The sequence below is a fragment of the Ptychodera flava genome, chromosome 17, assembly GCF_041260155.1.
Source record: "Ptychodera flava strain L36383 chromosome 17, AS_Pfla_20210202, whole genome shotgun sequence".
NCBI lineage: Eukaryota > Metazoa > Hemichordata > Enteropneusta > Ptychoderidae > Ptychodera > Ptychodera flava.
The window spans coordinates 13,258,218-13,280,521 of record NC_091944.1 but is presented as its reverse complement, the minus strand read 5'-3'; the positions used below and the strand labels follow the sequence as shown (position 1 = coordinate 13,280,521).

At 36.9% G+C, this 22,304-nt stretch overlaps 1 protein-coding gene across 1 annotated transcript in view; it reads left to right on the top strand.

Moving 5' to 3' along the window:
• LOC139115498 (glycine receptor subunit alpha-4-like) overlaps window positions 1-12,453 on the top strand; it is a 59,362-nt gene extending 46,909 nt beyond the window's left edge. The window contains exons 2-9 of the mRNA XM_070677635.1: window positions 976-1,064; window positions 3,344-3,411; window positions 3,903-4,120; window positions 6,440-6,522; window positions 6,959-7,096; window positions 7,478-7,707; window positions 8,135-8,311; window positions 10,140-12,453. Coding sequence (XP_070533736.1) covers window positions 976-1,064; window positions 3,344-3,411; window positions 3,903-4,120; window positions 6,440-6,522; window positions 6,959-7,096; window positions 7,478-7,707; window positions 8,135-8,311; window positions 10,140-10,460 — 1,324 coding nt within the window. The 3' untranslated portion in view covers window positions 10,461-12,453. The remainder of the gene's footprint in view (window positions 1-975; window positions 1,065-3,343; window positions 3,412-3,902; window positions 4,121-6,439; window positions 6,523-6,958; window positions 7,097-7,477; window positions 7,708-8,134; window positions 8,312-10,139) is intronic.
• The last annotated feature ends 9,851 nt before the right edge of the window (window positions 12,454-22,304 follow it).

Genomic DNA, 22,304 nt, shown 5'->3' with positions numbered 1-22,304 from the left:
TAAAATCATGTCCTCAGACTTTTGATAGATGCCGATGGCGCGAGCCGTTTTCACTTGAGCGTCGCGTCTCCTTGAAAGTACATGTATGTCTGCGGATAACACTTATACCTGCTGCATTGATATAAGTTATATTATGCAAGTTATTTTCTTATGCAGAGCATGCAGTTATTGATGAATAGGGTTTAGGAACCTTGATGAGTTGTACACTTCTGATGAAATAAAGTAATGATATTATACAATCTATCACTATCATAATAATGAAAGATGAATTCCAGTGGCGGGAGAATTACAAATCTCGACGATACACCGTTATGGAATTGTATATTCATATCACGTCGGTCGATGCTATCGTTTTTGGATAATTAACTGAACAATAATACATTCTCCTCTTAAAAGTGTTGCTCTCTAATCCGGCGAATCCTGTGTTCGATCATCCAATATTTAATCAAATCCCGAAAAGATTAGATCTGAACTAGCTATCAGTCACGACTTAAAAGAGAATTTAGAAATATCACTCAATGACATATGTTCTCGTTATTAAAAAAGACCCGTTTTAATGTCATAGTTAGGGATAAGAAAGTTGTGAATATATAAGAGAGACCTTTCTTCGATAAGAAACACAAAAGCAAATGGTCATCTGCATGAAAATTTACAAAATATCCTATGTGTGCAGCTCAACAGATGGACTCGACCCCTACTGTACTTTTACGATTATAGGTCTCCATCATACAATACAAGAATACCAGCCCTTTTTGAAGATAAACCCCATTGCGCTTAATCATTACCGTTGTTGTAATGATCACTTTTGTTTTTGCTACTCGGTATTGTTGCAGTTGTTTTATAAAAACCAGCCTTGTAAAATTGATTATTACGTACACTTAGCTTATACGCTTACATACGCAAGAGTCTCCTACACTTATCTAAACTTTTGCCGTTTCAATTCACTAAAATCTTCGTCTTCACTTTTTGTTGCAGTCCGGGAAATGAAAGTTTGGTCGAGCAGACGGTGATAATCGACTCGCTGATGGAGACGTACGATAAAAGAACAAGACCGAATGCCAACGGTGAGTAGGCCTCTGTTTTACCTGTCCCCAAGCTCATCATTTATATTTCACTGTTTTTGTCTCTCAAATTCTCATCGCCAAAGTCGTTGTCTGAGCCAAAACTATACTTTTCTACCCCGGGAACAGGTTTTTAATTTCCTGCATTTATCATGTTACAGTGTTATGGTCCCTGCAGGATTTTTATTCCTTAAACTAATTTGACTTCATGCACCGTGCCTATACATTACGATGAACACACCGTGTCTTCCGTCTTGCTATATTGTACATTGCAGCATTTATTAGGGGAGCTTCCTACAGGCCTTAAGATCTCAGATGTCACATTGGTGTTTTCTGTGATTTACATTAAAGGTATTTTGATTTCGATGCAAGGCATTCGTTTTTGATCTTTTAATGTCTTCTAGACATGTTGGCAGGCTAATAAGGTAATGTTTCTGCGCTGAAACATGACGTATTTGAGTGGTTATGAACAAACATCCCATGATTCGAAAGCCGAATAATCTGTGCCATTGCACCGGGGATATGCCGAACGGTTTTAACTGCTGATGACTTCGCTGAGTGACTAGTACCGTACGTTGTGGGTTCCAATTAGGCCAAGATTTTACCGAATTTAGTGACTATCTGTTCATCTGCAGTCTGCTACGACTCACTAAGTCCGATCATTTCAGAAAAGCCTCGGGAAATATGTAGCACATCGACTAAAAATATTCTGAAAAGTCAAAAAGTCACAAATGGTCTCTCTATTATGCCAATATTTCTGAAAGTAACAACAAACGTCTATCATGTCGAGCCTCACTTGATTTTATTGGGCGACGTTAATGGATTTCTTGATATTTGATATCGGTAATGGGGCTTGTCAAAAGTCCCAATCTACATCAATGACATCAATGATATTTTATAACCACTTACGGGGCGTTTTCTTAAAAGTATGAGTCAGTTTCTGAAGAAGACCAAAATAGCGTCAACCGAACAAATAGAGCCGCACTAGCGGTTTTAAAGCATTTTATGCATTTTGCTGTTTCCATTCCTAAAAGTCCAGCTCAGGCTTCATCAAACTGGTAAATAAAACTAGAAAATGTATTCTTTACATATTATTGTTCTTTATATGCTCGATAGTAAATCAATATTAACAAAATACGCATCTCTTATAACTACTCAGAGAATGAGCAGAAATGCATGGGTGAGTTTGGGCGTTTGGGGATGTGCAATGATTTGGAAGATGGTCGTATCATTTATGTAGTAATAGGGGTAGCGTCACCACAAGGATAAAAAGCTCTCGTAAGTTTTGAAACAGATGCATTGAAATTAGGTATCTTAATTACGAGATAGTCTGGAAAGAATATTGAAAAATATTCGTCACCATATGCAGCTACTTGCGATGTAAAACCTCGAGATTTAGGCAGGGCAATTTCTTAGGCAAGAACCATCATGAGAGGGTTGGTATATTTTAAGAATCTTGGTTCTAATAGACTCTCCGGGCACTGACTGTAAATATTGTTGAGGCTTGCAATAAGGGTAAGAAACTGAACATCTTCAAAATCAAAGCCATCACGTTTATTTAGAAGTTTTCTCAAACAATCTTCACTACGTTTCGTGTGAAAAAGGTTTTTTTGTCACAAAAATATGGCATTTAAGGTAGTGTGAGCCTCGTAAGTAAAAGACTTGAACTTTTGCCAAAACTTTTCAGAATGATACTTTAAATCATTCTCCTACCAAATCAAGAATAAAAATCAGGGTCACCGTACAAAGTTTGAAACTAGAGAAACAAATTACCAAACATTTAGTATACCCATACTTGAAATTCATATTGGCCGCCATCCCTGTTTTAACTCCATTGGCAATTTTTATTTTTATTTTCGAAGAGCTTGAAAGTAAGCCCCCACAAATGTAGACCTGAAAATTATTGGATAAACTTGAGAGTCCAAATATATATCTCCGAGGCGCGTACTTCATTAATGATTAAAACATTTTTTTTGGATTATATCAATAGAGGTATAGGCGTCAGTGGTAAATCTATCAGTCAGTACAAAGACCCTTTGGTTTAGTTAGCCCGCAAGTGTTAAGAAATGTTTCTGTCTTGCAAACCTTTCGCCCACATCTCACAGTAAACTTTATTCCGAGGACGGGGCTGGAAGACAATAGTTCTAGGTAATATCGCATGTGGACTTAAGTTTTTCCAAAGCAGGACTGCAGCAATCCGTTCGACCATGGTCCCTGTAGCAAGATTGCCACTCAATATCTAAACAGTGTCAAACAGTACATTTTGCTCTGATTCGTTGTAGGGAGGAATGTCAAAGTGTACGTGGACATGTTCATCACGAGTTTCGATTCAATAAGGGAAACGACCATGGTAAGTTTGTAGAATGTATTCGTTAGATTGTAGAATGTATTCGTTAAGATTTTCATACTTGATAAAAGGGTAATATGAATGAACATACTATACGACTGAACAATACTTGACCAAATTTTTACTGCATTTCTCTTGAATATGATGTTAGGCGATATACTTGCTTTATTCATCATAAAAATCATCATCAAACAAGCACTGGATTTTACCATGAAAAGGACGTGGTCTAGATTTCCTCACATACCTTCGCTTCAGGTAATCTGACATAATTATCGAGCATGCGTGCCATAACCATAACGGCATAACGCCATTCGATTTCCATGTAAACAGGTAAAAAAAAAAACTATGCTCACCTGACTCAATGGCGACAAACTACATCAATGCAATCATGTTTCCATTTAATCCAACCACGGTTACTCTACCATACGGATGGGGTAGAGTAACCGTGATCCAACCATAAAATATATGTGGTTGTTTTTTTCTTTTGTGGACAGGACTACGCCGTAACAATGTATTTCCGACAGCACTGGTACGACGAACGACTCCAGTACAACGATACTGAGACAATTGTTGTTACTGACAACATACGGGAGCGGTTTTGGGTTCCGGACTTATTTTTCGTCAACGTGAAAAGCGCCCACTTCCACACGGTCACAAAAGATAACGTCTTTTTTCGGATTCACTCGGATGGCCTGATTCTGTATAGTGTACGGTATGTGTAGCACCTCGCTGCAATATGTGCATACATTGAAAGAAAAAGGCTGTTGGCCATTTTCGTTGTGTGCTTATATCAGTGATACCCAGACAATTTGGCGGCGCACCTGTTTGTATGGCCGATCTGAAAATCGATGAAGCTATCTCAGGTGCAGGTGACCAGTTTCTTGAAAGATGATAACCATCATTGACTTTGCACAAGTGATATGTCAAAATTACGGGTTGAATCGTCTGACTGTATTATAATAATTGTTTAATAATTCTATTAATTGTTTCTGCAAAATAGCTGCGTCATCGACATTTGAATAATGCACAAAATTAGTATAAGACAAAGTGCTTGTATCTTCGATTATATAATTCTAAAAATAAAGTCTATACTAATTTCGACACTTCATGGATAAACCGATTGGATCAGCAATCATGAATCTGTGTACCATGGAAAAACTTTGTAAACGGAATTATTATTTGGGTGACATAAACATATACTTTGTGTAACGGTACTTTATTATCTAGAATACGAAATGCAGTGTGGTGTATTCAGATAGTGTTTACTTCGAAGTTTCGGATTGCTTCACTTAAGAGAGTTCAAGAAGACAAGCAATGTTTCCGAGTCACCTTCAATTCTAAAAGCTTAGATCACGAACACGGAGCACGAGGGGATTAAGATACTTTGGTATTGTCTGCCGGGGATTTGCTTTTTAAATTACCAGCAGAAATTGCATTAGCGTTTTCAAACCAACCATGTGGTTGGCGACCCCCCTGGTAATATGCTCAACAGATCTTAAGCTGATGTCCGCGTGATTCAACGCTAACGATGGATCAATCTGGCTGTATGGAACCACTGATTGCGAGCCCTGTTATGAACCGCAGTAATTTACAGGTTAAGTCGTTTACTCGTTCCACAAAATACACATCGCAATTATCGAAAAAATTAAACAAATTTGTTGCGTTAGTTAACCTACTCCTTGAGATCTCGCCTCGGTTGTTTGATGAGGTCTTGCATCCATACCTGTGTCATTGATTGTTATATCGTTGACAGACCTCTAGAGGGCGTTCTAAATGAATCACCTAGCCATACATCTTAATACAGAAACACCCGCTACCCTCAATTACATTGACCTTCGATCTTCAACTAATTGCAGTCTTCCTGATGACGACATCCCGCACAGCAATTTGAAAAATCCATCCTCATTTAAAGAGCTCCGTGTCTTCCATTAAGGACTTCTATCAAATGTATTGCTCTCATTCACCCGATCAAACAGCTTTTCATGGCAAATTAGCGATGTTATGAAGTAGCCAGGCCATCCTGAACATCTGCAAACAGATCTGCTAGCGCCATTTCAGACAACAGAACGAGGAACTGTCGCTATCAAGTTGTCAGATCTCGATACAAATAAGCTTTCAGACAATGACATTCCTTGTAGTATAGATGAGTAAAGAATCAAGAGATATTTCCTCGGAGCGTTATCAGATTTTAGTAGAACCACAACATCAATAATGAAATCACTAGCATGGTTACATGGGCTTGCTGACTCAGAAGACTAACATAAAAGAGAAATGTTCTTTTTCAAAAATTCTTGCAGTATAGTAAAAAATTGACTGAACAAAAGGCAGGAAAACACAAATCGGGAAAATAAAAGACCCATATGTTTTTGACTTGTCTAAGATTTGTGAATTTAGTTTTCTCGTTTTTGACTTGTCTAAGACTTGTGAATTTAGTTTTTTCGACAGGGTATGATCAATATAATTATCGCTACTTCATTATTCACTTTAAAAATGCTGACAAAGCTGGCCACATCAATCACGTCTCTTTCAGTTCACACAAAACACGTAATGAGTTTCTTTCTGGCCCAGGGCATGTTCAAGTTCTACTTTGCCATACATGTATACAAGCAAGGATAAGTATATATTATAAAAAAAAATAGATTCTACCTCGAAAGTTGTCCATTCGGAGCGTCCATTCAATTTATATTGTCGATCTGAAATCTCTATAGCTGAAAAGAGTTCAAACTTTAAAGTCGCCTGGTTTAAGAATTATGGGAAGAAAATTTCTATGTTTAATGCCCATTTCGATATACCATCCGTAAATTGAAGATACTTCCGAAACGGAATCCAGATACAATTGCAAAATGCACTGCATTGCAAAATATGTTATAGATATACACTCTTATGTCACCTAGTAAAGGCTTTGTTACGGATCTGCAAAATCAATGTGATATTGCCATGCTCTCGCACGGCTTTCTCTGTAGACCCAAAGTAAATTCACAGAGATGAGAGCACTCATATATTATGCACCACTGCAATTTTTTCCACTCAGATTGAGTCTCACGCTGGCATGTCACATGAGCCTGGAAGAATTCCCGATGGACAAACAAATATGTGGAATCCAAATTGAGCCATGTAGGTCACAACAATTTTAAAAGTGTTGTATGTACATATTTTATGGTTGTTCGTAAGCTTTTCCTTCACTGTGCAACAAAAAACGGTACAAAGCCCAATATTTATTTCAACTTTTCTCCCTTACCTTAACCTTTCCCAAAAAGCTAGAGTTGACAATTCAAGCTTCATCATTACAAACAATGGTAGATACACTTTGGACAGTATAAGTTTAAAATTTTAAAATTAATTAACGAAATTCTATGGAATTCAATTAACATTAAAGAGTAGACGACGATCATCTCTTTACATCAATACAGAGAAAAATAAAAGACGATGTGCTGATAGAGATTACAGAAAACGCCTGACAAATTTAAATGATCAAAATGAACTACCACAAACCTATAAAGTAAAGCTTTACGTGGAAGATATGTAGATTAATGATTGTAATATTTTGTAGACGGATACACGACCAAAGACTTAGAGCTTGCCTGGTACCCTGAGAATGCCGTTCGATGGGACAAAGACTTGAAGTTGGCGCAGTATACACTGGAAGACGAGATTCAGATGGAAACAGCTATTCAAGATTACACGACAGGTATTGATTCCAGTGATTGCAACGATGATGATGATGATGATGATGATGATGATGATGATGATGATGATGATGATGATGATGATGATGATGATGATGGTGATGATCGTGATGGTTAAGATAGGCATTCCGGAGGAGGAAGGGAAGGAGATAACGATAGAAACGGAACAAACCAAATGCCTAGAACGTATAAACGAGGGCTTTCGCCTTTTGAAGGACATGTCTTAAAACTATTCATAGTGTTGTTATTAATAACTCTCCCTTTAAAAGGTGTATGCAAGCATCTTGTTTTTCATGCTGCTTGCGTGTTATGCGATTTTGAATGTCTTTGCGTATTAATTTCAACTGTAACGTATTGGAATATCATTCTTGTTTTTCAATCAGGTTATTTTGGCCATGTTAATGTCCAATTTACTCTGACACGTCAGCTTGGGTTTTACATCCTGCAAACATACATACCCAGTGTTCTATTGGTCGTGCTGTCATGGGTCTCGTTTTGGATAGATGTCGCTGCTGCGCCTGCGCGTGTCGCCCTTGGGATCACCACCGTCCTGACGTTAACAACGCAGGGGTCAGGAGTCAGGTCGGAGCTGCCAAAAGTTGCCTACGCTAAGGTAGTACTACTCATTGTTAAGATGCCATATCTGTATATGGAGAAATAAGGCAACTTAATATGGCTAAAATATTAAAGAAAGGAGATTTCAGACAGAAATCTTGAATTTACAAATATATTTTTGAAAAGTTTTCTCTAACTTTTCGTTACATTAGCTTTATGTAATAGGAAAAGAAATGTGACATTCGGGTTTTTTAAAATATGCATGTTTTAAAATTCTTGCAAAACTTAGTGAGAATTATATAAATTTAAACAAATTGCGTATTGTCTGCTGACCTAAAACAATAAAAACAGCACCAAATAGAGTATCACTAAACGCACTTGAGAAATGTCCATACAGATGTTTTTACATAAATTTATAAGAGACCATTATTAGGTTTTTGTCAAGAGTTAAACATCTGTCATGATTTTATGTTGTTGTCATTTAGGCAATAGATATCTGGATGGCTGCCTGCCTCGTTTTCGTCTTCTCAGCTCTGGTGGAATTCGCCCTGGTTAATTACCTCAACGCATTAGGCAACGACCGACAGAATCTCAGCAAGTTTTTCAGGGACCAAGAGAGAGACAAGGACCTAGAATCGAGAGAATCAACCAGCAGAGAAACAGTAAGTTAATATCAACGATAAAAATAGAGTGTGCCCTTGAATGTGTTTGATTTTATTTGTCGCTTTGTTTGCGTTTGTGTTCGTTTGGCAGCTATGGTAGGATCTCCACAAACATAAGATAGTAACATTTTGGACATCTTCAATCTTTCAGTTACTCAGGAATATGGTAGATGTTTTGCATTCGTTAAATTAATGGAACTCTTACTTTGTTGTACCCTAATCCCCTCTCCAAGAGAGGAAATGAGAGGAATAGGAAACAAAACATGATAAAACATTTCATTCCCGATTAAACTTGATGGAAAACTTTAAAATATTATTTTTATTATGTCCAAATGTCGTTTTTCGGTTAAACACCATGTAAGGTACTTACCAATGAGCTTTACTGCTTGGTAAGTCATGGAACTTTGGGCAGTTATTTATTCAGTTGAAGAAAGATTTTGCCATTGAGCAGGTATAACTTTCAATAAGTCATTATCTTATATATTTCCGCTGAGATGGATTTTTAGCATTGTAAAAGTGATCTTTCTTTGTGGGAATGTATTGGAAGTATCTCTTCAGTTCCTGATTCAACTACAGCGAACAATACTGTCTAGTTAAATGCGTCACGAATGAAATCACATTTGACAGTAAACCGAATCCATAATTGCGAATACAGCAAGACTGTATTTGCCAATTAAACAAGTCTTACATGAAATAAACTTGTAAAGGAAAAACTCGGATGGAATTATACAGTAAAACAAACTCAAGCAATAAACATTTGAAGAATTTAATCAAATGTAAGTTTGTTTTACAGAAACGCACCTTTCAATCAAACCTGAGGAGCTGACGTCATCAATGAGGCTATACAATCACTCACAATAATGAATGATGTCTATATGTGTACAAATAATCCAGTGTTTCCTCCTCGATATATACTGATAAAGCTCGAACATAAAATTGGCACAGTTTCTCTCAAACTAACACAGTGACAATGATTTCGCCTGCGGGCACTGTGCTTCTTGTTTGTTCATCAAAGGCCATTACCATTCAACAAAACAAATTAAATACATGAACAAAATGTTGTCTTTCATTTTCGTTCGTGATTCACCGATCAGTAAACTCAACCCCTTATTCTTTAGTAACTTTACTCTTTTACTAAGTTCCTGTTTTAATCGCAATCAAAGTCCGTGAAATACAAACTGGCAGACGTTGTACTTTTTTATTGAGACATAAAAGGATTTATCGATAAAAAAAGTGTTTTATCGATATTTTTGGGGATTTCTTGATATTCTCATCGGGATTCCTTACTGATGGTGCGGAAGAAAATATCTGGGGAAGTAATTTTAACTCGTAAAAATAATATGACAATTGTTTAATTTTCTATAAGATAGTATGCGCCTCGAAAGTGAAAGACTTAAACTTTTGCTAAATCGTTCCTCAAGGAACCTTTCAATCAATCTTTTTCAAAAATTAATCAAGAATAAAAACAAGGGGATCACCTTGAATAGTTTAGTACTACAGAAACAAATCACTTACATGTAACATTTACCGCTATAAGAAATTCAATATGGCCGCCATCCGTGTGTCAACTTTACGGGGAAAAGTATATTTTTCGAAAAAACTAAGACAGTGATTAATTTTGTTTTTAATATTCCATAAGCTTTAAAATGAGCCCCCTCAAGTAGTAGCTCAGAAAGGAATTGTGAAAGCTTGAGAGTCTGAATGTCTGTCCGCGAGGCGCGTTCCATCTTAAAGGCAGCATATTTACTCTAATACCAGGAGAGTTAGAGGTTGTACATATTTAAATATATTTTCATTGATTGGTGTCTCATTGTTTTCCTCTCTCCAGGATCCAACAAGTACAAACTGGATCACTAAGACTTCAAGCATGAGCGATGTGGATTGCGAGGAGAAAATACCCAGAAGTCCCGGTACATATGTACGCCAACATTCATCGACGAGACGTTCGCGCTCTGGAAGCTATAAGTTTGCTACAGCGTTGGCCTATCAGCGGACGCCTGATGGTAACTTGGCCGACACCCTCTACGGGGAAGGACTGAAACTCAAAAATAAAGCCCTGGGTATCGACAGGCTATCGCGGTTGATTTTCCCCTTGTTTTTTGCCATTTTCAACTGCATTTACTGGCCTATGTACATGATAGGTAGATGAGCTTCTCTATACTAGCAAGGGTTATTTGAATTAACATTAAGTACTGACTGTAGGAAAAAAAAACGCTGCAAAAATAGAGCGCTGTGGGATCAGTTTTTGGTACTTTTAATATACTTGTATGATGAATTGATAAGGCAAGTAACTTTTTATTAGAAAGACTAATTTTCGTCCTCTGTAAGCACTCGTTTTCTTCGTAAGGTAACATAAATCTGTAAAACACGATTTCTTCTCCCTGAATTATGGCAATATCATGGTTTACATACATAGCTGTTCTTAGAATAGGCGCTCCCTGGCGGTATATTTCGGCAGCGTTTTTGTAGAATGTAGTCCAATCATTATGAAAGGTTATTACAGGGCTATCAGTTCACAAGATCTGTTTCACTGGCGAGATTGCATCGTGTACATACTGACTGTGCTGTCTACCTAGTCTTGGAACCAGAAGAGCAACAACAGATGGCGACATGACCAGAAACTAATCACGCAAATGCCTTTGGATGTGGCCCCAGGTGTTCTGTTGTATTTGTTAAAGTGAACACTGTTTCATGAAGATGTTATGCTTGTTATTCTGTAACAGTCCTTTATCTAGAGAAAGGAAGACAGAATGAGAGACCAACAGGCGAACAGATAGACTCAAAGGCAGGGAGCACGTGACAGCGGAAATACAAACACCAGGCAGAGATAGTACGAGACAGAGGTGGAATATAGCCGCCATACACACAGACACAAACAGGCCTCGGTCTGACAGGCCTCAGACTGACTTATGGACAGAAAACTATATGAAACACCGCTGTGGCAGAGAAGGATAAGCAGGTTGGGGGAAGTTAGATGAGTGTAACACTAATCTGGCCGGAGGCGGGCAGTTGTAATTAGTGGAAAATCTGACGAAGAACTCAAAGAGATAATGTAATATACATCATAAAAAGAGTTCTGAGACAGCAAGACAAAGGTATAAAGAAATAGATACTCAGAAATGTGGCTGAAAAATAAATGGTATGAGAAGTACTTGCATAGCTAATGATGACTTTAATTGTTTGCATGACAAAGAGTTTTATGAAAGAAGAACAGACGACCTTCCACTTAAGGAAGCACGATTTCATTGGAACGTTACGGAATAGTAAGTTGAAACGGTTAGAGTAACACATCTGAGCATGTAATGATGGTCTCGATAAATAGTCCTAGCTGTAATGAAAATATACAAGATCTCCATGGCAAGGAGAGGCTTTCTGGCTTCGGGGCTTTATGAACGAGATGCAGAACAAAACCCTCCTGATTGAATGCCGATGCCAATGAAAGCGTAAGCTAGCTCCACTTTGAATACTTGTGAAAAAAACACAAGTAATATCGGCTTAGTCCTGATAGTTATGCTTCACAAAATCATCAGAGGGTATGCCATAAAGACCGACCGCCAGTCAGACATAACTTATTGACCGACTGTGACTTACCAGGTCATTAACCGAAACAAACATCATTTATTGACTCAGCTAAGAATAGCAAAAACCATGCGGATAGGAAAAATTCTTTTGATGATTATGATGGTGGCGGTGTTAGTAAAGTCGTATTTGGTAATGACAAAGTTTTTCTTAGGTTATCAAAGCGGCACAAACTGGCTTAAAATTTTTCGATAGCAAGAAATAATCTTCAGTTTGCAAGATGTTAAGTAAACGCTTACAGTGAGTACATGATCGATAGAACATTGTAAATTTTGTATTGTACATTTTCACATTTTTACATATCAATAATGTAATGCGAAATCTGCTATTTTCATTTCGTTTTATGAAGAAACTTCAATGTCCTTTGTTGAAATTGCGTAATTTTAAATGAAAGGCAATTTCTTTCAGAATTTTAGCGCCTGACAGGCACATCCTTAAGTTATACTTTAATAAAATACTGTAAAATAGTCTCTGTACAAACGCAGCGTTCTGTAGTCTGGCTATTTGCTTTGTGTTCGTAATGTGTATTAGGATATCACGCTCAAGCTTGGCGTTGGAACTTACATATTGTTAATTGTTTGAGTTCCTGAGTAAGTAAAACATACTCTGTGAGAGAGGATGGACTATACATTCATCAAAAGCGAAGAAATCGAAGAAATCACATAAACGAACATGTTCTGGCAAAGTTACTTTTTGCTATGGACTGATATTTGTAGTTGTTGCCTCTCGAAATCAAAGATTCGCATTTACCATGTCATACAAAAACTACCAAATAATAATATAACTCTAGAATTTGAAATTAAAATCGAAAATATTTGAATTATTGTATACAATCATTTAGAAGCCAATTAAATGGCTACAGGAGGATTATAGAACAAATTTTATTCTACAAACACGGCAAACATTCAATCGACGAATTTTTGTACAATACATGACCTATTAGCTGGCAAGAGTGCAAGACATTACTACCACCATTTTTGAAATATTTCCATGCAATATTCAGAGGGAGCGTTGAGAACCAGCTTGCCCCGTTACATCTACAGAATGTCTCTAAGCTAGGTAAGTTAATCAACTGTACATCCCACAGACAGCCATGCAATCGGGAACACTGTTGTATATCATCGACATTAATATGATTGGAAATAACAATCTTGACCTAAAAACAAACGCGCGAACGAACAGGTTACTTCAGTGAAGAAATTATTATAAAATGTAAAACCCTATAGGATAATAACAATCCCTGCAGGAAACTTGGATTTAGTTTATACGTTCCCAGCATGTGAAATACACCGAAATATGGCTTAGGTTTACAGGCTGGCAGACCTAAAGTTGTTGTTTACTATTACAGAAGAAGACTATAAATTCTTATATTACTTCTATTTTGATTCTCGAAATTTCAATTACTAAACGTATAAACGTCATTAGGGGGTATGGTTGTCGGAAACTGCTTTTATATATCTAAATCCTTTAAATAATCTTCAAATTTCTTTACCAGTTATTAGCTAAAACAAGCTGAATGCTGCTCACAGAGTTTGAAAAACTGTGAAACTATGAATTTTCTTTTGATTTACAAAGTGTTAATAAATCATGTAATTGCTGATAGCAAAAACAATGTTTTGTAAATAAATAACTCAAAGATTTGTTGAAAAGTACACATGGCGTTTAAATGAGAGCTCCAAGAACATATTTTAGACTTCAAAATCAAATGGAAGATGATTTGCACCTGATTCCTTTCCAAGGAAGCGAAAACAGACATGACATTAAGGCTACAGCGTACTGTTTTATTCACATCTTTTGGTGCAGTCCATGGTTGAATTCTCAGATGCGTTGTTTTTTGTTTTTGTTTTTTGTTTTTTTTGGATGAGCAATATATATCAAAGTGTATCACAGTATAACTACAATATATATTTACCTTTCATTATAACATAAAGGATACATAACCTCCAGGATGATATTAAATTGTAGTAAAGCCAAGCGTGTTCTACATATATTTCAGTCTCGGAGAGAAGTTGAAGAGTAATATTTGCGGTTGTTGAGCGTCACAGATCAGGATTAGGCTCGTCTTCAAAAATATTTGTATTACATTCCCTACACACCATACCTAATTTTCAGACGTCAAATATGATTGATGATTGATGCCTACGGCCACTGTCGATTTCACAACTGCAACAATTCTGATGATTTATTTACAAGTTCAAAATTTAAAATGAAATAAGTACAGATACTCCAAGGGCCGAAGTCCCTTTATAATTTACCAGGAGATTTTTGCAGAAACTGCAGGGAATAACCGACTCTAAATCTGAAATTGTTGGTTTCCCATTCAGTTTTGCAGCCTTTTTTCCCCAAACGAAGTGACCCCAATAATTGGGGAACCTTCTTTGTTCATCAAATTGGCAAAACGTCGTCAACTTCCAGAATGCTGCAGGATCTGTACAATGATCTCGAAGACTTTTGCTATTCCAAGATATATTGAGGCAGTACGCTCCCGAAATGGAAAGACAATCTTTTGCTCAAACTTTTGTAAGGAAACTAAATCATTACCTTCCGAAATCAAGTATTAAAATAGGGGTCACCATGTACAATTTAGTGCTAGAGAAGCAAACAACTGAATATTCACCAACACTTGCAATTCAAAATGGCCGCCATTGCATCCCTGTGTTTACACTAAGAGGAAAAAGGCAATTTCCGATTTTCACAGAAATAAGCCGATGAGAGCGTAATTTACGCTATGGGCTTCGAAGTAAGTCCGCACAAATTGTAGCCCAAAACAGTACTCTTAAGTGTGAGAGTCCGTACACATCTGTCCCCGAGGCGCATTCTACCTTGAGCCTTTTAAAAAAGTACGGTATTGTCGGTATTTGTGTGACTTTATTACAAAATTAGATGGCACTTCAATTTCCTCGACTGCGAAGTTACACCACCTCTTTGCGAACAAATTTGGCAGCCTGGAATTCAGTACACAAAGGTATGTTGCGCAAGGTTTCCACATTAGACATTATTTTCAACGGTATCTGTAGGTAACCCCGGTAGGTAACATATGAGACGTTCAGCATGCAGGGGAACACAACAGATATTTCGAAGTACTGATGGGTACAAAATGCATCGTATAATAAGAACACGTTTGTTACGTACGATTTGTAACATAAATATATCTACAGGCTCAGAATCAAAATAACTGTTTTCACGACCAGGTCATTCATCAACTCTAGCAGGAGAACAACTACCGTTGTAGAGAACAGCGCCCTCAATTTCCTTAAACGAATTGATTTACTGTGATTTTGTTATCAGTTCTGTACGCACGCATGTTTTTTACTTGGTACTAAACCTTGGTTACACAAGCGATAAATAGTCCGCCATTCTACTGATGACTGTAAATTCACTTTCTTTCATGCAGTCTTGGGTAGTTTAAAAACTATCGATTTTCGTGTCTCAGCTCAATGAATTCACCTTTTAACACCCCTATTATAAATATGGTGTGGAATACTAAAATCCCCCTGGCCCGACAAACATTTCTCTGGCCCGAAAAAATTTGTTGACCCTAGCATTGCTCTCAAAAAACGAATGGTCTGTCATCTAGCGCTCACGAGAGAAGCGTATATTGCTATCGGGACTCCGCCGCTTTTGACAAAAAGAAAGTATCTGTACTTTCGTTTCTGGACATGAGCGCCCTCAGTGCTTTAAATTTGTTTACTTCTTCGTTTTTATAGTAATTTACGCCAGCTGGTGCCCATCATTTAAGATATGTGTTTACCCGGTACTAGTAGACTTGCTGTTTTCCCGAAAAATACAAGCCATTACTTTTTTTCGCTTCTTTACAATATACACTGTTGTACTTCAAGAACTGCGCAAATCATGTTTTCAATAAAGCTCAAGTCGTATAGCGAAACATTGTACAATAATAAACTTTATCTTGTGTCAGTCACTTATCAAATTCCTTAATACAATAATACAATATAGTTTTATATGCCATTTTCAGGCAATCATCACACAAATCATCTTATTAAACTCTCCTGGCTAATCTTTTTATTAAAACGTGCTGGCAAGACCTTTATCAATCAGTGTGACAATCAAAAGTAATCTGAAAAAAAAGATTAAATCGTACATTGAAAGAGCTTTATCGCGTCATGTGTTGACCTAGAACAACATGAACTTGTGAAAAAACTGGATGAAGCGCCATGACGATCTAAAGTAATGTGGATAAAATTATTCTCCAGTAACATTCGTTGCTATGCTTTACATTTACGAGTAGCTCAGGAAAAAAAGCTATCGACGAGATAACATCATGAGATAATGACGTCAGAATAAGGTAGAAAGGTAATCTTAGGCATTTAACTTTGATATCGATGCACAAAATGACATTTTTAGTATGAAAGAATGTGTTATCATTTTTCTTTTTTGAAGTATTAAGATATAGCTAAATATAATCTTTCGCAGCCTCTCTCTCTCTCTCTCTCTCTCTCTCTCTCTCTCTCTCTCTCTCTCTTTCTTATCAGAGGGAACTGGTTTTTCATGAGCACTACGTACCCATACTGTCATGCGATAAACTACTGGACAAACTTTGCAATGTGTGCCTTCTTAACTGGCTTTTTGTAGACACTGCTTTGAAATGATTTACTTCTAAAATGTAATGTGAGAAATGCGATAAACAATGTAATCTCTCCATGTCAAAGTGATATAGTTTTTTAATGTTAAGTTTTCGAGAACGCCTTGAAATTACTACATTCTAATTTTTTGGTGTAGCTGATAAGTGAAGACACGTTTAAGTGTCAGCACAGACAAATATAGAAAAGACTAGCAACGCGGCATGCCTTTTGTTCCATGGTCGTCTCGGTAGACTGTGGCCTTTTCATATTAAAATGAGCTTAAAGGTGTTAAACTTTTTAGAGACTTTGTTTGTGGTTGATAATTGCACGAGATTATGCGAAAAATACGACGAGATGGCATCGTGCTGCCAGTCGCGTAGCAACCAGAGTTACTTTGTGAGCTCTCAGGGCAGAAACACTGCTTCACGCCAATCAAAACATAACACGCCAGCAGTTTCATATACATGTCCTTCCTTGATGAACGTGTAAAAGACGGTATGACTGACCGTAAATCATTGAGTAAAATCTGACAGTATCAATAAAAGACTTTCAAATTTGGTTCAAACGCGCTCATTATATATTCATAAAAGGTGAGAGAATTTTTTAAAATGGTAAAACTCACCTCCCCGACGCTCAAAACTTTCCAGTTTTCGCCAGCACGCCAATTTTGCTCAGCACAACAAGACAACAACAGCACGAACTTTGCCGAACACACTTTCGCTTAAAAATTAGCGAAAATCCGGAAACTACCGAAGGGTGCATGGTTGGCACTCTTCGGAGAATAGAGTCGAGAGCTTCCTGAAGCGAGGCATACATGGATGGCTTACGTAACCACTTCACACCTTGAACAATGCCCGTTGCTAGTCTGTTATATATTTGTCTGTGGTGTCAGGTACAACATGGACGTTAGAATGGGACCTCTTGGTGCGTTTTGCGCATTGTGACAGCTAATTATGTACAAATCTTTGGAATTTATATGTTTACAGTTTATTTACATGTACACACATTCAATATTATGTTTGTGATAAGTATCCTTAGTATAGTAAATATATCATGTTTGTCATGCTGTAACAGTCCTCGTTGTCGTCCTCTATACATTTGAACTGAAGCAGGTGACGGTTTGTTCAAGATCGTACGAGAAGGTGATAGGAGATGGCGTAACACGTTTGATTAATTATTGGTAAAAACTTGAATAATAACAATCGAGAATAGGATATTCCATGGTGTGAACGTGTTAAACCTTAAGAAACAATCAAAGACTGATTGAAATTTCCAATATGCTTTAAATAGTTTACATTTACCACTCTGAGAACACTTAGAAAATTTTTTCAAAAGCATGTTAGCAGAGATATAAAAAGATCTCCTCTGACGCTCGATATCAGAATTGTCACTGAAGGTATTTGTCAACAGATAGCCCAGGTGTTTTTTCTTTTCAACAAATCGCAGTTTAACTCCATTGAGATAAACAGCCGAAATATGTACAATCATACATCGCTTGAGAATTATACACATACATACAGTTTTCTCTGTATTGAAAACAATATCATGAATATTGCCATTATTGCTACATATATTTAAAAGTATCTTAGTTCCTTTCACTGACGGGCTTATCAGACATATATCATCTGCATACATCAGATGGTTAACAAAAATACCACCGATGTTGCAACCAACCTTAGAATTAATCAATCTATGGCTAAGATGATCCATATACACATTGAAAAATTTTGGGGACAATACACCACCTTGCTGCAAACCGTTTAAACAGTAAAATGAGTTGAAATACAGGAGCCCCATCGAACAGAGATTTCTGCGTTCTGTACCAGGTTAAAAGGTATCTCACATTTCACTGACGGGCTTATCAGACATATATCATCTGCATATATCATCTGCATACATCAGATGGTTAACAAAAATACCACCGATGTTGCAACCAACCTTAGAATTAATCAATCTATGGCTAAGATGATCCATATACACATTGAAAAATTTTGGGGACAATACACCACCTTGCTGCACAACCGTTTTAACAGTAAAATGTGTTGAAATACAGGAGCCCCATCGAACAGAGATTTCCTGCGTTCTGTACCAGGTTAAAAGGTATCTCACATAGCAAATAGGAACATTACGGTTGATCAGCTTCTTGAATAATGACCAGTGATTCACACGATCGAAAGCTTTAGAAGCATCCATAAAAGTAACGATGACATTGCTACCATGACTTCTATAATAGCTAATGACCTCTTTCAGGACAAACATACACATATCAGTAGAATGACAAGTTTTAAAACCAAATTGGTAAGGTGAAGATCCAAGAAACGACTCAATCTTATTCAAAATGACTAATTCAAAAACTTTCGAAGTAATAGAAGACAGAGCAATCGGGCGATAATTGTTCTTATCGCTTACGTTTTTGTTCTTATCCTTAACAATGGGCACTAACAAAACTTCAGATAATCTAGGAGGACATACATTATGAATAAGCATTGAAGTGAGACACATGCTCAAAAGTACAATTAACTTATTACTAGCATATAAAAAATGCTCAGATGAGAGAAAATCTGGACCAGCAGATTTCCTTATTATTACTTGTCTATGGCTTTACGAACAGCACTAGGTGATACAAAACTCATTTGATCAAGGTTGCAATCGTCAACCTTATTTAACACGAATTCTTTGTCTCTAACCGAGTGCACCACATTTAAGAGATCACTAAAATGGTTCCGCCACATTTTAGAGATATTGACATCACCACTGCAGCCCTCAACAGTGTTGGGTCTAGGCAGAGTCTTTGCATTAATTCTGTGGATGGACTGCCAAAATGCATTACAATTACCATCAGCTTTGATTTGCATCTCATTACGTCTGCAACTTCTTAAAGCATATTTAAATCTCACATGCGTACGACGCTTGAATTCAAAAAGGGGCCCATTCGTTGGTTTTTCACTTTTACGCTACAGTAGAAATGCATCCCGAGCAACAGAATAGATGTCTTTGAGGTAATCATTCCACCCTGTCACAGTATGATCAACATTATCACGAATACATGGTGAAATCTGAAGACCTGCTGAATACAAGCTATCAATAATATCATCATAAAACTGAGAAATACACTGAGCATGATTTGTGTTGTGGCAATGTACATCCTTACAGCAAAGACTATCAGTTGGAATGTGAACCTCAGCAAGAAGCATGTCAGAGATATTACGATATTCATTACGTTGATTACAGTTTACCTTAGACCAATTTACAGATTTCCCAGAGTACTGCTTATTGTTGTTATTGAGATTTTCACATGACGGCAATGTACCAGTATTGAGAACTATGCTGAGTGGAAAATGATCAGAAGATATTACATCATATAAAACAGACATCGAATTAATACACTGGTGAGTAGAGAATGACGAAATACAGTGGTCAAGCCATGAAGTGGTACCATGTACGTCACTGACATAAGTAAATGGATTATCTCTCAGTAAAAGCTTATCAGAGATAAGATAGTCATACTCATCACAGAAACTTTGCAGAATTGTACCAAATAGTGAATCCGTATCGGAATTTAAATCACCGATCATCATACAACTATAACAATCACTAGATTGAACAATGGCGTGAGCCTTAGCCTATCGCTCTATTAATTCGTCATGATTTTCACTATTACATGTCGGCATATACACATTGATAATAAGCATTTACAATTGGCTATATTGAGTTCAATGCCTAAAATTCTGCTATCATTAAAGGAACGGACTTTAACAGCATGACTTATCGATTTACGCCATAAAAAACGCAAGACCGCCATACGGTCCACCTATTAATTATATTATTATTATTATTATTATTATTATTATTATTATTTCACTTTATTTCGGACTAAATATGTCCATAGAAATCTCAGTACAATAATGAATTAAGGTACAGATAAATAAATATCATAATACACACTGAAGAAGTGATTTTAGTGGTGCATTATCATGCAAAAAAAAACAAAACAAAAAACACCACAACCGCTCAATGGAAAAGTGATTTTATCCACATTTTGCGGAGATCAGAAATAAAATACATGCAATCATAAACTTGACGTACACTCGTATTTCCACTGCGTGATAAACGTACTATAAAACCATACATTTGTTTTCTAAGAAGAGCATCAAAGTTGCACAGCCCATTTGTGACAAACATGGAGCTGGCACTACTTCGTCTCTCACAACCCAAAAATTACGGGCGGCATTGCTGTAGGCAACTTTCAGTTTTCTCATGGCATCAGCAGAATATTTGAACCAGCTAGAGATGGCCACCGTACAATTGAGAGCAATACACTTTAAAAATTCTACATTTCACTTGAAAAGAGCACAAGGAAAATTTCCTTAGCAGCATATTTGCTGAGACATAGAATGCTCTCCTTTGTCGCTCAATATCGCTATCGTCTCTAAAGTTGTGTGTTAACAAAAACCCAAGATATTTCTTTCTTTCGACAAAAACAATTTTGACACCATTAAGGTAAACAGCGGGAATGTGCTTAACTTTAGATCTATCTGATGTGACACACAAACAGTTGGTCTTTTTCGTATTGAAGACAATGTCATGAGTATTACTATAAATGCTGCAAATGATGACTAATTTCTGTGTCCCTTTCACAGAGGGACTTATCAGACAAATATCATCAGCATAAAAGAGGTGATTGATGAACATGCCACCAATATTACAACCTGTTCGTGAAGTTTCAAGTTTATAGCTTAAATCATCAATATAAATATTAAATAGTTTCGTGACAATATTCCACCTGCTTAAACGCCATTTTTCACGTTGAAACCCTCTGAAAATGCAACAACCCAACAGGATAAAAATATATTGCGACCTATACCAAACAAAGAGAAACCTAACCAAGCAAATAGGCACTTTACGGAAAATCAACTTTTTAAACAATGTCCAGTGATTAACACGATCAAATGCTTTGGAAGCATCCATGAAAGTTACAATTACGTTGCTACCATGTTTCTTATAATAGTGAATGATTTCTTTCAGAATGAAAATGCACATATCAGTTGAATGATCCTTTTTAAACCCAAATTGGTAATGTGAAGTTTCAAGAAAGGACTCAATTCTGTTCATTAAAACTAATTCCATAATTTTCGATGCAACAGTCGATAATGCAATAGGCCGGTAGTTATTTTTGTCATTTGTATCTTATTCTTATCTTGAACAATGGGGACTAAGATGGTATCCGAAAGTCTATTAGGACAAACAGCATGAACAAGCATCGAAGTAAAACACATGCTAAGCAAAACTGACACCTTGTCACTTGCGTACACAAAATGCTCTGCAGAAAGTGAGTCTGGACCAGCAGATTTACCTGTTTGTAGATTACTTATTGCATTACTAACATCATTGGGTAAAATAATGATATCCACATCACCTTCGCACTTATCAATCATGTCTAAAACCAAATTCTTGTCACTTTTAGTATGGACAACATTAAAAAGATTACTGTAATGCTCACGCCACATTTCTGCAATATTTGCATCGCCACTACAGCCACTTATGTTATTTGGCTTGGACGAAATCTTTGCATTTATTTTATGAACTGAACGCCAAAAATTACTATTGTTACCAGAGTGAAGACTTTTAGCCGCAGCATCGGCTTTAATTTGATCTTCATTACGTCGACATACTCGCAGTGCACACTTAAATTGCGCTTGAGTACGACGTTTGAATTCAAAAAGTGGACCATTTCTAGGTTTTCCACAATCACGCCACAAAGTGAAAGCATCGCGAGCAATAGAGTGGATTTCTTTCAAGTGATCATTCCAACCTGGCACCTCATTATTGTT